Here is a 14829-nt window from a genome sequence, read left to right on the forward strand (position 1 = left end):
GAACCTCTGTAACAGATAAAATGCTTTAATTTTTGTACTAATTATACCTAGTAATATTTTGACTAGTAAAATGCTTACTCGAGTAGATTTTCTGTACAAGTCCTTGTTCTGTGGCTGAAGTCCAGTGGAAACGCTATGCAATATTGTGTATCTTGTACTTTTTTTAAAAAAATCCTCACCTGAGGATATATTTATTGATTTTTTTAGAGAAGAAGGGAGAGAAACTTTGATGTGAGAAACATCAATAGGTTGCTTCCCATATGCACCCCAACCAGGGATCAAACCCAAAATCTAGGTATATGCCCTGACTGGGAATCGAACTCACAACCTTTTTGGTGTACAGGATGATGCTCCAACCAACTGCGCCACCCAGCTGGGCATACTTGTTTTTTTATAAGGATCTCCAACCAATAAAAGCACCTAATTATTTTTATTTTTTATTTATTTATTTTTTTAAATATATTTTATTGATTTTTTACAGAGAGGAAGGGAGAGAGATAGATAGTTAGAAACATCGATGAGCTGCCTCCTGCACATCTCCCACTCGGGATGTGCCCACAACCCAGGTACATGCCCTTGACCGGAATCGAACCCGGGACCTTTCAGTCCGCAGGCCGACGCTCTATCCACTGAGCCAAACCGGTTTCGGCGCTACTTATTTTTAAAGTTTATACAGTTTATAACAATAATAGTCTTTCCTTAGGTGTTAACAAAGTAGGAGAATTAAAAATGAAAGCTGTTCTTGTGCATTTCAAACATTATGGAAAGCTATAAATTTTATTTTATATTCAAACAATCTTTTCCATTTATATATACACACACACTACATATATATAAATTAAACCACAAAATCCACAAGAAATGTACATTTTTAACAAGAAATCAAGTTAGTGTTATTTCATGATTACTCACACCCACAGGATTATTACAATTTTGTATCTATTAGAACATTACCATCCTTGTCTTTAACTCTTACTCGACCAGATGTGTATTTTGTTTCTTGATGACCATTTGCATAGACAGTTTTAACAGTGCCATCTGGATACTCCCGTCTCTTGAACTGGGCAGTGTGTAGTTCTCTCTGGCCATTATTAAACTCTATGATTTTTCTGCCATCTCTGTAAATTTAAAATAGAATTTTGTATCCTTTTCTCTGCACAAAACCTTTTTTGCAAATTCTTCTAGTATTCCTGCTATAGGGGGATAATTCCAGTTATCAGATTAGCACTTAAATGTATCCATAAAAAGCTTTTTTAAAATGATGCATTCACCACAAAATGCTTAGGTTTTTTTTTTTTTTTAATTAACATGTATTCTGCCTCTAAGAAAACTAGGCACTGTATTAAAATACGGCTTTCGGTTTTGACATTATTCTTTACATAAAGTTAAAAGCCACCTGAGTGTTTGTTTGCATCAGGCCAGAGAAGGAAAAGGGCATGATCAGACCTGAAGCCAGTGATGAAGCAGAGTAAGGAAAATAGTTAATACCAAGTTGACTGCTTGACTGTGTGTCTGGGACATTCGCACAGGGATATGAGTACAGAGGAAAAAAAAATTGGCCAGGAGTTAATACCTGAAGACAGAGAGATGAGTCCAAGGAGTTTTCATAAACATTCAAAGTGTAATATACACATAAGATTTTCCTCCAGATAAAGACTTCATGTTTCTATTTTTTTTCTTGGGGGGGAGGGGGGGGCAAGTTTTTATCATAGAATTCAAGTTAGTTCAATGCATCTATGTGTTAGTTGTATTCATGTTAATGGGTGCTTAACTATCACTCTAGGTCCTAAAGTCTAGGAGAAGAAGGTTGACAGACCTTAACCATGGTTTGAATTAAAATGGTGATACATGATACTCATTACACTGAGAAGTCAGTTAAAGAAGTTTCTAACTTCTAGAAACAGGACATTCAAGGGTGTTAACTTTAAAGAATGGGGTCAGGGTGGTCAGAGGAGAAAAGTGCTTACAAGGTGGCAAGAAGGTCAAGAAAATGAAGACATAAGTGAAAGGAGAAAGTCTGGCTTAAACACGGTGGCCATTGTTGGATCATCCTTAAAACTGTCAGGGCAGCTTTTCCTTCTGGGTCTCATTCACTGTTTTCAAATTTCACCAAATTTATTTATAAACAACTAATTGCCATTCTTCTTTCCTAAAGTGCTGTATAGACTCTTTTTATGTCTCGAGGATTTGTTTATATATTAGGATGTTTCTCTCAAACTAGTTCTAACTCCAAAAGGCTAAGAACATTTCTCATCTGCTCTCTATGTGTCTTTGCTCACTTCTAAACTCACTGAAATTTTCAGTGATTTACACAAATGTTTAAAGATTTTATTTATTTACTAGAGGCCTGGTGCACGACATTTGTGCACTGGGGGGGGGGGGGGGGGGGGTCTCCTCAGCCCAGCCTGCACCCTCGCAGTCCGGGACCCCTCGGGGGATGTCCGCCTACAGGCATACATCCCCCAAGGGGTCCTTAGCGATGCTGCAGAGGCAGGAGAAGCTCCTACCACCACCACTGGCCATGAGCCTGGCTTCTGGCTGAGCGGTGCTCCCCCTGTGGGAATGTCCTGAGCACCAGGGGGGCAGCTCCTGAGTTGAGCATCTGCCCCCTGGTGGTCAATGTGTGTCATAGTGACCCGTCATTCTGCCTTTCAGTCGATTTGCATATTAGGGTTTTATTATACAGGATTGTTAATCCTCACCCAAGGGTATTTTTTCCACTGCTTTTCAGAGAGAGTGAAAAGAAAGGTTTGGGGTAGTGGGGGAGAGAAAAACATCAATGTGAGACACTTTGGTTGCTTCCCGCACCCCAACCAGGGACAGGGAGAGAATCCACAAGCCAGGTATGTGCCCCTTGACTGGGAATTGAACCCCAGACCCTTCTGTGCATAGGCCAACACTCTAACCACTGGGAAACATTTGCAATGACCAAATGTTTTAAGATTTTAAAAATTCAACTGGTAATAAAAGTTGAACCATGCAAACTAGAAAAATCTAGAAACAAATTTAACAGGTATCATACCGTTGTACTCTGACGATTGTACCATCTGGGAAAATGCTTTCTTCTTGTCCATCAGCAAATAAATTTTTGATAGTCTGGTCAGGAAACGTGATTTCTTTTCTTCCATCTGGGAAGTGTTTTTCTGTTTTAAAAAGGTTACTATAAATATTTTATTTTTAAAGGAAGGGCATAATTTAATAAGGAGAGGGCAGGGCAAGTTTTTACCTATTTGTCCACTTGAGAAATGCAAGACTTCTAGTCCTTCAGGGTAAGTGGTGTGAGTGGTCTGGGTGGCTGCATAGTAGTAGATCTGTAAAGACACAGAGTCACTATGCCTTTTCTTCAGAGATGTTTACACTACAGATAAAACAAGCCCTGAGGAAACCTACCACTCTCTCATCTGGCATGACCTGCTTTACATCACCATTGAAGAAAGTGACAGTGACAGTCTTTCCATCTGCACTCACTTCTTTTCGAGTTCCATTTGGAAACAATATAACACAGCACCCATCCTTATAAACCTTCTCTATCTACAAAAAAGGAAAACATTATTAATATAAGATGTCCTCCTGAGACCATGTGACAAAAATAGCCCTCATTCTCTTCCTAATTGCCTACTTTGAAATTTTTTCATAAAAATATTAACTTTCCTCTCCTTTTGAGAGAATGTTTTTCAACTCATAACAATCAACTTCACTTATCAACACATCACCATCTTTATTTCCCTTATTCCCTCAAACTTACTTCTTGGTGGACCTTTTCAAAGTAAACTGCAGATACCACCTATAATCACTTCAATAAATACCAGTAATGAAAGGATTTTTATTAACATACTAAAACCATTATCACCCCTAACAAACTATCATTCCTTCATCATATGGTTATCTATACTGTTTTCCCTAAATTCACAAAGGCTTTTTATAGTTCATTTGAATCAGGATCAAAACCAGGTCCACACACTTAGTTGATATGTCTTAAATCTCAACAGTCACCCTTATGCCAATTGTTGAAGGAATTGCATCACTGAACAGGTAAAATTTCCCACGTTCCAGATTTGGCTGCTTTCCCAAGATGGTATATCTAACATGTTTCTCTTTGCCCTTGTATTTCCTAAAAAACTAGTAGCTAGACAGAGGCACGTTTAACTTCCAGGTGAATTATTCTGACACGAATACTTTGTAGGTGCTGCTGTGAGCTTTCTATGGCCACAGCACTAACTGGGTCACATCAGTCAGGTCTGCCATGAAGCCCATCAACCTTTCACCTAGGGTTTCAGAAGTCACTGATGACTGCTGCCTAGATCCTTTCCTTCATCAGAGGTGGAAATCTGATAATTCCTTAATTTTCTCACTCCCTTTCCATTTATTAGCTGGAATTCTTCTACAACATAAAAGCTTTCCTCATCAACAGTTTGTTTCCCTAAAGCAGAGTTTGTACAGGAAAAGTCTACCTATTACTTCCTTTTGAATTGTTCTTTGTCCTTCTCTCATTCCTCAAGACTAGCAATGAACCCTGGCCTTATGATTAACTTCAATTAAAATGAATCAGATTAGAGTATTTGGAAAAGTTTTCCATAAAGCTGAGGAAAAATTCCCTTATCACCTCCCCAGTAACAAGCTCTATTTATATCCTTTCCCTTCTCATTCCCTCTTCAAGTTGGAACACCCAGACAGGCAGCAGCTTGCATGCTCACAACCTTTCCTAGGCACAGGGAGAAAACTGCAGGCTGACAATGGAAAGAGGCACCTGGTCCAGGACACATTCAGGAAAGGCTGCAGGGAGGCTGAGGCTTTTAGCTGTGTACTGAGGAAGAATAAAGGGTTTGGACAAAGGGACTCTATTCTTCCTTTTGCTGTATTTCTAAACTAGAAATGGCAACTAATGCATATTGTATATTCAGCATTTTTTAAAATATGTATTTTTATTGATTACAGAGAGGGAGGGAGTGATAGAAACATCAATGATGAGAAACATCAATGATGAGAGAGAATGAGAAAGAATCATCGATCGGCTGCCTCCTGCATGCCCCCTACTGGGGATCAAACCGCAACCCTGGGCATGTGCCCTAACTGGGAATTGAAGTAACCTCCTGGTTCACAGGTTGACACCCAACCACTGAGCCACACCTGCCGGACTATATTGAGCATTTTTAGAGAAGTCCAAAGATTCAAGCCGAGGTCATGCCCCAAGGTATTAACATTTTTAAGCTCTATAAACAGTCTTAAAGATCAATTATTTTAGAATCTAAGTGTTTCAACTCTATTTTAACCCATGTTTATTTTTTTATAATATTTTTAAAATTCTAACCTTTCCATCAGGATGACTGATTTCTCCCTGAATTTCTTCTTTTTCCTCTTTTTCATCCTCCTCTTTATATTCAGGATCTGGGAAATCCACTGAGTCAATAGGCTCCCTGGGTGTGGCAGTCTGTAGGGACAAGAGGCTCTCAGCTGTCTTGTAGGACAGCGGTCGCCAACCTTTCGGATCTCGCGGACCACCAGTTGGCGACCACTGCTGTAGGACATGTAATAACATTTCAAGCAGCTAAAATTTAAACTTACTTCAAAAAGCTAGATTCTACTATTATAGGATCTATGACCGGTGTTTGGTGTTATATAGAAAACATGTGCAATGTTAAGTAAAAAGCCTCCTTTATAAGTCATTTAGAAACTTATGTCAGTTAACTAATTGACTTTAAGCCTGAGTCATGTTTGAATATATAAAAATATATTTACTTGTCCCTTATCCAAACTGCATAAGTCACGAGAAGGCACAGACTTGGATCTCCGAGATGGATTGCCTGTTAGAATATAATTGTCAGAGTTTTAATATTTAATTGAAAGTTTTAAATTAACATTATAGTTAAACACTTACTTAGTTCATATCCTTCTTTTGTGAAGTGCTTTACTCATTAATTAAGGAAGTCTGAATATTTTTCTTTACTAATTCACAGGAGTTCATTACATAAGTTGAAATATTTATTCAGGTACTGAAGTCCTGAGTGACCAAGAAAGACAAAGACAGTATCTGTTCTCTGAGAGTTTATAGTCAGAGGAAGTCATAGGTACTCAACTAGCCTCACAGGCCCACAGGTATTGTGGAGACAACCATGAGGACTTCAGGTAGAGACTAGGTCTGAGAAACAGGTAATAGAATAAGACACAATAGAATTTGGCTTGAAAAATTAACTGATGATTAAAATCTAGACCAAACAGCTATAATCTATAAATTTTTTAGATCATGATCAACAAACCAATCATATACTATACTAGAGGCCCAATGCATAAAAATTTGTGCAAGAGTAGGCCTTCCTTCCCCTGGCTGCTGGTAGTGGCTTCCCTCCTCCGGCCACCGGCAGGCACCCGGGACCCAGGCTGCTGCTTTCTGGCCCCGGCTTCGTCCAGAAGGACATCCGGAATGACAACTGGAAGGATGTTTGGTCTAATTAGCATATTACCCTTTTATTATTATAGCTTTGCAATATGTTATAAAATAAGCATACACACACATTACTGCCATCCTACCACAAACTAAGGTTAACTTTTAAAAATATATTAAAGTTCTAATATGTTCTTCCTATATGCCAACAAGCCATTGTAAGTATTCACAAATTTGAAGAGTTTTGACCAAGTGCCAGATTCTGACTTACATGTTAAAAACTAGAATGTATGCTGGAAGCTCTGGGGAGAACAGACTAGAGAAGACTAGAAGTAGAGTCCAGAGAGGAGGCTGGTAGGAATGTGAGAAGGCTTGTGTGGCATCCACTTTGATTCATAGGTCTCAAATTGCCAAATGTTAGCAATTCGATATGGTTCAACCTACTTAATTCAGATATAGGGGATCTGAACGAAAGCCCCTGCACTCAGGTGCCGGGCGCCTACTTGATTCAGATAATACCAACATCAGAAGGATTACTTTAGGGATTGATGGAAGTGGGAGGTAAGGATAAAAGAAAAGAGGAATCAAGAAGTACACATAGGTTTTTAGCTTGAGCAAACAGGTAGATGGTAGGCAAGGTTCTGGGGATAAGAGGAGTGCTCTTCAGATAGGATAAAAAAACAACTTCCTCCACCTGACAGGTGCAAAGTAAACTATACAGTTTGAGCTCTGTGCTATACCATTTCTAAATTTTACACCCACTTTCCATAGAAAAGACTAATATCCCCATTTTATAGGAGAGGAAATCAAAGTTGAGAGAGAGTTAAAGAGCTTACCAACGCTGTCAACTAATAAAACACTCCAACTAATCAAGCTACACCGGCCTGCACAGTTCAAATCCAAGTTGTTTAAAGGACAACATTGTTTTCAATTCACATTTGAAAATCCACTTATATGGAGATCAGAATTAAGTTGTACATGGATGTTTTACTCCACAAGTGGTTGGCCCATAACTCTGTCAACTGAATAGAAATAATACAGTTAGAAGAGGAGAGGGACTAAGGTTTAAAAGAGTATAAAGAAAGCCAATGAGAGCTGTCAGGTTCCATTAGGCTAATATTTGAATAACTGGTATTTCCAAAGAAGAAAGGGAGAAGAGGGCAGACTGCTTATTTAATTTAAAGAAATTAGTTAATATTTAATTTTAAAAAATAATAGCTGAGAATTTCTCAAACCTAGGGAAGGACTTGGAGCTACAAGTCTACAAAGCTAGCACCATACAATCTCAAGCAAAAAAACTTCTCCAAGACACATAATGAAACTGTCAAAAATCAATGAAAAACTCCTAAAAACAACCAGGGGGAAAAAATAACCTATGTGGGAACCCCTTAGACCAGCGGCGGATTTCTCAGTAGAAACTCGAAAGGCATCCTTGGCTGGTGTAGCTTAGTTAGTTGGGAGTGTAGTCCCATACACCAAAAGGTGGCAAGTTCGATTTCCAGTAAGGGCACATACCCGGGTTGCAGGTTCAATCATTGGTTAGGGTATGTGCAGGAGGCAACCAACTGAAGTTTCTCTCTTTCTCTCTCTCTCTCTCTCCCCCCTCCCCTCTCTCCTCCCCTCCCTCCCATTCTTCCTCTCTCTAAACTCCTATATCAGCGGTTCTCAACCTGTGGGTCGCGACCCCTTTGGGGGTCGAACAACCCTTTCACAGGGCTCGCCTAAGACCATCAGAAAACACATATATATTTACATATTGTTTTTGTGATTAATCACTATGCTTTAATTATGTTCAATTTGTAACAATGAAAATACATCCTGCATATCAGATATTTACATTATGATTCCTAACAGTAGCAAAATTATAGTTATGAAGTAGCAACGAAAATAATTTTATGGTTGGGGGTCACCACAACATGAAGAACTGTATTAAAGGGTCGCGGTATTAAGAAGGTTGAGAACCACTGTCCTATATAATAAAAGCCTAATATGCAAATTGTCCCCTCGACCAGGAATTGGACCGCTCGCTATGACATGCGCTGACCACCAGGGGGCGGCGCAGAACATGGCGGTGTCAGTGACACAGCGCTGGCAGTGGGCAGCAGAGGCGCTGCCGGCCCCGATGGGCCCCGACAAGAGCGGGACTACAGCGGGATGGTGGAAAGGTGAGCAGGCGGCACCAGGCCAAGGCAGGTGCAAGCGGGGGCCACCAGCCACCTGCGGCAGTGGGGGGCGAGGCTGCTGCCCGACTCCCAGGAGCTGAGGGAGCCGGGCGGGGGGCCTGGCCCCTACCGATTGCCCTGCAGACGGCAACCAGCAGCCAGCAGGCCCTGATCACCTGATCAGGGGCGGGCCCCAGGCTGGGACAGGAACTGGGGGTGGGTGGCAGTGAACAACCTCCTGTGACGCCGGGGCAGGGGGCTGTGACCTCTCTCCAGCTACCTGGGAGTGGGGCTGACAGGGACAGAGGTGCAGTGAGAATGCGGGTTATCCACTGAGCTCGCTCTCACTCTCCCTGCTACTTTCCCCCAGAATGCCAAGGCTCAAGCGATAGGGAAGCCCCTGCACTCAGGTGCCAGGCGCCTGCAAGGAGCCCCCCCTGCACCCGGACGGTCTCTTTCGGGTAAACCAGGCCGCAGCCACAGGGACCACAGGGGCCAGTCGGGCTCCCTGTGGGTTCGCACAGGAGCTGGTCTGCAAGGCTGGCCCCAGGAGAGAACAATCTGCCCACCCAGCTTCCGTGCAGGACCGCTGGGAATCCCAGAGGCCCACACTGAGCCCTGGCCCATGGCATCCAACCACACTCACTGCATCTCTGCCTGGGGACTGGGGAGCCGTGACTCAGGCAGAGGGGAGTGCACAGGGGCCCAGATGCTGCCCAGGGCCCAGAGGTCAGCTGGGACCTGCCCACCCATGCCAGACACTTGCACTTCGATCGCCAGCCAGGCCTAGGGACCACACCCATGCACGAATTTTGTGCACCGGGCCTCTAGTCAATAAATAAAAATTTTAAATAGTAATAAAAAATTAAACTCTAAAGGCCAAAAGAGAATAAAATTACATACTCAAAGTGATAAAAAATAAAAACTACCAGCCAATAATACTTTATCTGGCAAAGTTATTCTTCAGATGTGAAGGAGAAAAGAAGGCTTTTCCAGACAGACAAATGCTAAGCAAGTTCATTACTACTACACCTGCCTTACAAGAAATGCTGAAAGTAGTCCTTTAAGCTGAAACAAAGACACTAATGAGCAACATAAAAACATACAAAAGTACAAGACACACTAGTAAAGGTGAAAAGTTATAGTCAGATACAGAAACTCTATAACAGGATGGTGTATTGACCACTTACTCAGCAGCAGTTCTCAACCTGTGGGTCACGAACAATGAAAATACATCCTGCATATCAGATATTTGCATTATGATTCATAACAGTAGCAAAATTACAGTTATGAAGTAGCAACGAAAATAATTTTATGGTTGGGGCGTCACCACATGAGGAGCTGTATTAAAGGGTCACGGCATTAGGAAGGTTGAGAACCACTGACTTATTGTATAAAGGTTAAAGGAAAAGTATTAAAAATAACTATAGTTAGTAAAATTCATTAACAAATACACAGCATAAAAGAGGTAAACTGTAATACCAAAACACAAAGGGAGGAGTAAAAGGGTGGACCCTTTATTGGAGCCTTTTAAAGGAGAAGGAAGCACAGTTGCTATCAGCACAAAACAAACTATCTCTGTATTATGTAAGCTTCATGGTAACCACAAGCAAAAATCTAGAGTAATTGCATGAAACAACAAAAAAAGAAAAAACAGTATATATGATGGAAAAATCACTGATTTCAAAGATAAGCAGAAACAATGTAAATACAAAACAACTAGAAAGCAATCAATAAGATGGCAGTGAGTCCTTATATATCAACTAGAGGTCCGGTGCACAAATTCGTGCATGGGTGGGGACCCTCGGCCTGGCTGGCGATCAGGGCCTATCGGGGCCACGGGAGGTTGGCTGGCTGGGGAAAGGGGCTGCGGGAGGTTGGCTGGCCAGTGGAGGTTGGCTGTGGGAGCATACTGGCCACAAGGGGGCAGCTCCTGCATTGAGCGTCTGCCCCCTGGTGGTCAGTGCACGTCATAGCGATTGGTCAACTGGCTTAGGCTTTTATATATATAGACTGGAAACCCGTTGCACAAGATTCGTGCACTGGGTGGGGGGTCCCTCAGCCTGACCTGCGTCCTCTCGCAGTCCGGGATCCCTTGGGGGATGTCTACCTGCCGGCTTACGCCCGATCTCCCAGGGATCGGGCGTAAGCTGGCAGTCAGACATCCCTCTCGCAGTCCGGGCTCTTGCAGTTCGGGACCCCTCACTCCTTACCACCCAACTGCTGCACTCACCAGCCGGGAGCCCGGCCTCTGGCTGAGCTCAGCACTCTCCCTGTGGGAGCGCTGCTCAGCCAGAAGCCGGGCTCGCTGCTCCTTAGCGCTACCTTGGAGGCAGGAGAGGTTCCCACCACCACTGCTGCGTTCGCCAGCCATGAGCCTGGCTTCTGGCTGAGCGGCACTCCCCTGTGGGAGCGCACTGAGCACCAGGGGGCAGCTCCTGCGTTGAGTGGTGAGTGCGCATCACAGTGATGAGCTGTTCCGCCATTCAGTCGATTTGCATATTAGACTTTTATTATATAGGATAATCAACTAATGTAAATGGATTGGAGTCACCAATCAAAAGGCACAGAATTGCCCTGACCGGTTTGGCTCAGTGGATAGAGCGTCAGCCTGCGGACTGAAGGGTCCCAGGTTTGATTCCAGTCAAGGGCATGTACCTTGGTTGTGGGCACATCCCCAGTAGGGGGTGTACAGGAGGCAGCTGATTGATGTTTCTCTCTCATCGATGTTTCTAACTCTCTGTCCCTCTCCCTTCCTCTCTGTAAAAATCAATAAAATATATTTTTTTAAAAAAGGCATAGAATAGCTAGATGGGATTTAAAAAGCCATGAAGCCCAGTTGGTGTGGCTCAGTGGTTGAGCAACCACCTAAGAATAAGGAGGTCACGGTTTAATTCCTGGTCAGGGCACATGCCTGGGTTGCAGGCTTGATCCCCAGTAGGGGGTGTGCAGGAGGTGGCCGATCAATGATTCTCTCTCATCATTGATGTTTCTATCTCTCTCTCCCTCTCCCTTCGTCTCTGAAATCAATTATTTATTTATTTATATATATGCACACACACATATATATATAGTCATGGAAAGCAAAACTGTGGATAAAAGGGGATTTCAACACCCCACTTTGCAATGGACAGATCATCCAGACAGAAAATCAACATGGAAATGTTGGAATTGAACCATACTCTAGACCAGTGGTCAGCAAACTGTGGCTCACAAGCCACATGCGGCTCTTTGGCCCCTTGAGTGTGGCTCTTCCACAAAATACCACGGGCGGGCGTGTGCATACAGTGCGATTAAAACTTCGTAGCCCATGCGCAGAAGTCAGTTTTCAGCCTGGGCGAGTCTATTTTGAAGAAGTGGCATTAGAAGAAGTGGGGGGTGTCGGTCGGGCAACGGGAGATGCGGCACAGGCGGGCCCCGGGATACGCAGCGCGGGGGAGGCGCGCGCGATTCATGCACGAGTTGAGTAAGCCAGTCAGTCAGCAGTCTCATGTGCAGTGGTTAGTGCTAGTCGCATCCGCAAACCGCGAGTGGGTGACAAAAGTACCTACTCGAAGCATATAGAGAGGATGAATGAAAGGAGATAGACGAAACAAGTATACAAGACGAGTGTGGATGGGAGAGTTGGAAGGGGTCAACCTCAGCGAACGTACCTCAATCAGATTGAGGACGTTTTTAGCAAAGGCCAGCTTAGGAGTACCCTAATTAAGTTAATAACAATGTACCTATCTATAGGTTTAAGTTTAAAAAATTTGGCTCTCAAAAGAAATTTTAATCGTTGTACTGTTGATATTTGGCTCTGTTGACTAATGAGTTTGCTGACCACTGCTTTAGACCAAATGAATTTAACAGACATATATAAAACATTCCATCCAACAGCAGCACAATACACACTCTCCTCAAGTACACATGGAATATTCACCAGGATAGATCATATGATAGGACACAAAATAAGCCTTAGCAAATTTAAAAAGATTGAGATCATTTCATCTTTTCTGATCCCAATGGTATGTAATTAGTAATCAACAATAAGAGGAAAACTGGAAAATCTACAAACATGTGGAAGAAAACAACACACTTCTGAAAAACCAATGGGTCAAAGAAGAAATCAAAAGGGGAATTTTTTAAAATCTGAGAATAAAGGAAAATGGAAACACAACATACCAAAACCTGTGGGTTGCTACAAAAGTAGTTGTGAGAGGGAAGTTTATAATAATAAATGTGTATATTAAGAAATTAGGAAGATCTTAAACAACCTAACTTTACAACCCAAGGAATAAGAATAAGGACAAATTAAGCCCAGAGTTAGCAGAAGTAAGAAAATAAATAAGAGCAGAATGGAAATAAATGAGAGACCAGAAAAACAATAAGAAGGATCAACAAAATCTAAGAGCTGGTTTTCTGAAAAGATAAAACTGACAAACCTCTAGCTAACTAAGAAGAAAAACTCAAATATATAAAATTAGAATTGAAAAAGGAGACATTACAACTGATACTACATAAACATATCGGGATCATAAGTGACTACTGTGAACAATTATATGCGAAGATAACTGAGAAAAAAAGTGAAAACACTCCTAGAAACAAGGGACATTCCTGCCAAGACTGAATCAGGAAGACATAGAAAACCTGAACAGAACGAGTAAAGACATTGAATCAGTAATAAAAAACCTCCCAACACAGAAAACCTCAGGACCAGACAGCTTCACTGGTGAATTCTACCAAACATTTAATGCCAATCCTTTCCAAAATCTTCCAAAAAATTAAAGATGAGGAACATTTCCAAACGTACTCTACAAGACCAGCATTACCCTGTAACCAAAGCCAAATAAGGACAGAATAAGGACACAATAGCCCTCATGAAATTCTCAACAAAATATTAGCAAACCAAATTCAAGAACATATTAAAAATATTATAGACCATGACCAACTGAGATTTAACCTTGGGATGCAAGGATGGATCAACATATGCAAATCAATTAAGTGTAATATAGCACATTAATAGAATGAAAGATAAAAGGCACATGATCACCCTGGCCAGCATGGCTCAGGGATTGAGTGTGGACCTATGAACCAGGAGGTCATGGTTCAATTCCTGGTCAGGGCATATGCCCGGGTTGCGGGTTGCAGGCTCAATGCAGCCGATCAATAATTCTCATCATTGATGTTTCTATCTCTCTTTCCCTCTCCCTTTCTCTGTGAAATCAAAAATATATTTTAAAATTTTTTTAAAATTTTAAAACCCCACAATTATCTCAATATATGCAAGGAAAGAAAGCATTTGACTAGAAAGAACCTCAACAGACTGTGTATAGAAGAAACACACCTAAATATAGTAAAGACCATATAAAACAAACCCACACCTAATATATTCAATTATGAAAAATAAAAAGGTTTTCCAAGGACCTTGTATGCATATATGCATGGCCCATGAACACAGACAATGCAACAGTAAGGGCCTGGGACAGGGAGCGGGGATGGGCCAGAGGGAGTAAAGGAGAAAAAAGGGGACATATGTAATACTTTCAACAGTAAAGAATTATCTACACTAATAAAAGAGAAACACGCAAATTGGTGTCACTCCGCTATGCCCACCAGCCAATCAGAGCGACTATGCAAATTAACCCAAATAAGATGGCACAGGCACAGAACAAAGACTTAAGCCTAGCCTCGCTGCGGCCACAGCAGAGAAGCCTAGCCTTGAGGCTTGGCTTCTCCGCTGCAGCCGGACCAAAGGCCTGGGTCCCGGGTGCTGGAGGAAAACCGGTGCCAGCAGCCAGGGGAAGGAAGGCCTATTGCGCGAATCTTTGTGCAATGGGCTTCTAGTTAAAAATAAATAAAGTGCCTGACAAAAGAAAAAATAATGAAAAGTTTTCCTCTGAGATCAGGAACAGGATAAGGATGCCCACTCTCATCACTTTATTCAATACTACAGGCCCAGTGCATGAAATTCGTGCACTTACGGGGCGTCCCTCAGCCTGGCTGTGCCCTTTTACAATCTGGGAGCCCTCGGGCCTAAGCCGGCAGTCAGACATCCTCAGCACTTCCGTGGAGGCGAGAGAGGCTCCCGCCACCGCCGCTGCGCTCGCCAGCCATGAGCCCAGCTCTGGCTGAGCAGCACTCCCACTATGGGAGTGCACTGACCACCAAGGGGCAGCTCCTGCATTGAGCATCTGCCCCCTGGTGATCAGTGTGCATCACAGCAACTGGTTGTTCCACCACTCGGTCAATTTGCATTTTTATTATATAGGACTAGAGGCCTGGTACATGAAATTTGTGCACGGGAGG

The 14829-nt window shown here is 42.4% G+C and overlaps 1 protein-coding gene across 6 annotated transcripts in view; it reads right to left on the minus strand.

The window, feature by feature from the left end:
* Window positions 1-472: 472 nt before the first annotated feature.
* The window catches only part of CPAP (centrosome assembly and centriole elongation protein), a 105327-nt gene continuing 90970 nt past the window's right edge, over window positions 473-14829 (minus strand). For 5 of the 6 annotated variants that reach the window (XM_070409351.1, XM_070409353.1, XM_070409349.1 and 2 more), the window contains 6 exons: window positions 5737-5801; window positions 5309-5428; window positions 3391-3531; window positions 3227-3311; window positions 3023-3143; window positions 473-1118 (listed from right to left, as the gene is read on the minus strand). In XM_070409351.1, coding sequence (XP_070265452.1) covers window positions 926-1118; window positions 3023-3143; window positions 3227-3311; window positions 3391-3531; window positions 5309-5428; window positions 5737-5801 — 725 coding nt within the window. In that variant the 3' untranslated portion in view covers window positions 473-925. Of the gene's footprint in view, window positions 1119-3022; window positions 3144-3226; window positions 3312-3390; window positions 3532-5308; window positions 5429-5736; window positions 5802-7217; window positions 7402-14829 lie in introns of those variants that run through there. The other variant, XM_070409354.1, reaches the window with a different exon arrangement.

This window comes from Myotis yumanensis, unplaced genomic scaffold (genome assembly GCF_028538775.1).
Source record: "Myotis yumanensis isolate MYYU_CA2020_CCGP unplaced genomic scaffold, mMyoYum1.0.hap1 SCAF_3, whole genome shotgun sequence".
Lineage (NCBI taxonomy): Eukaryota > Metazoa > Chordata > Mammalia > Chiroptera > Vespertilionidae > Myotis > Myotis yumanensis.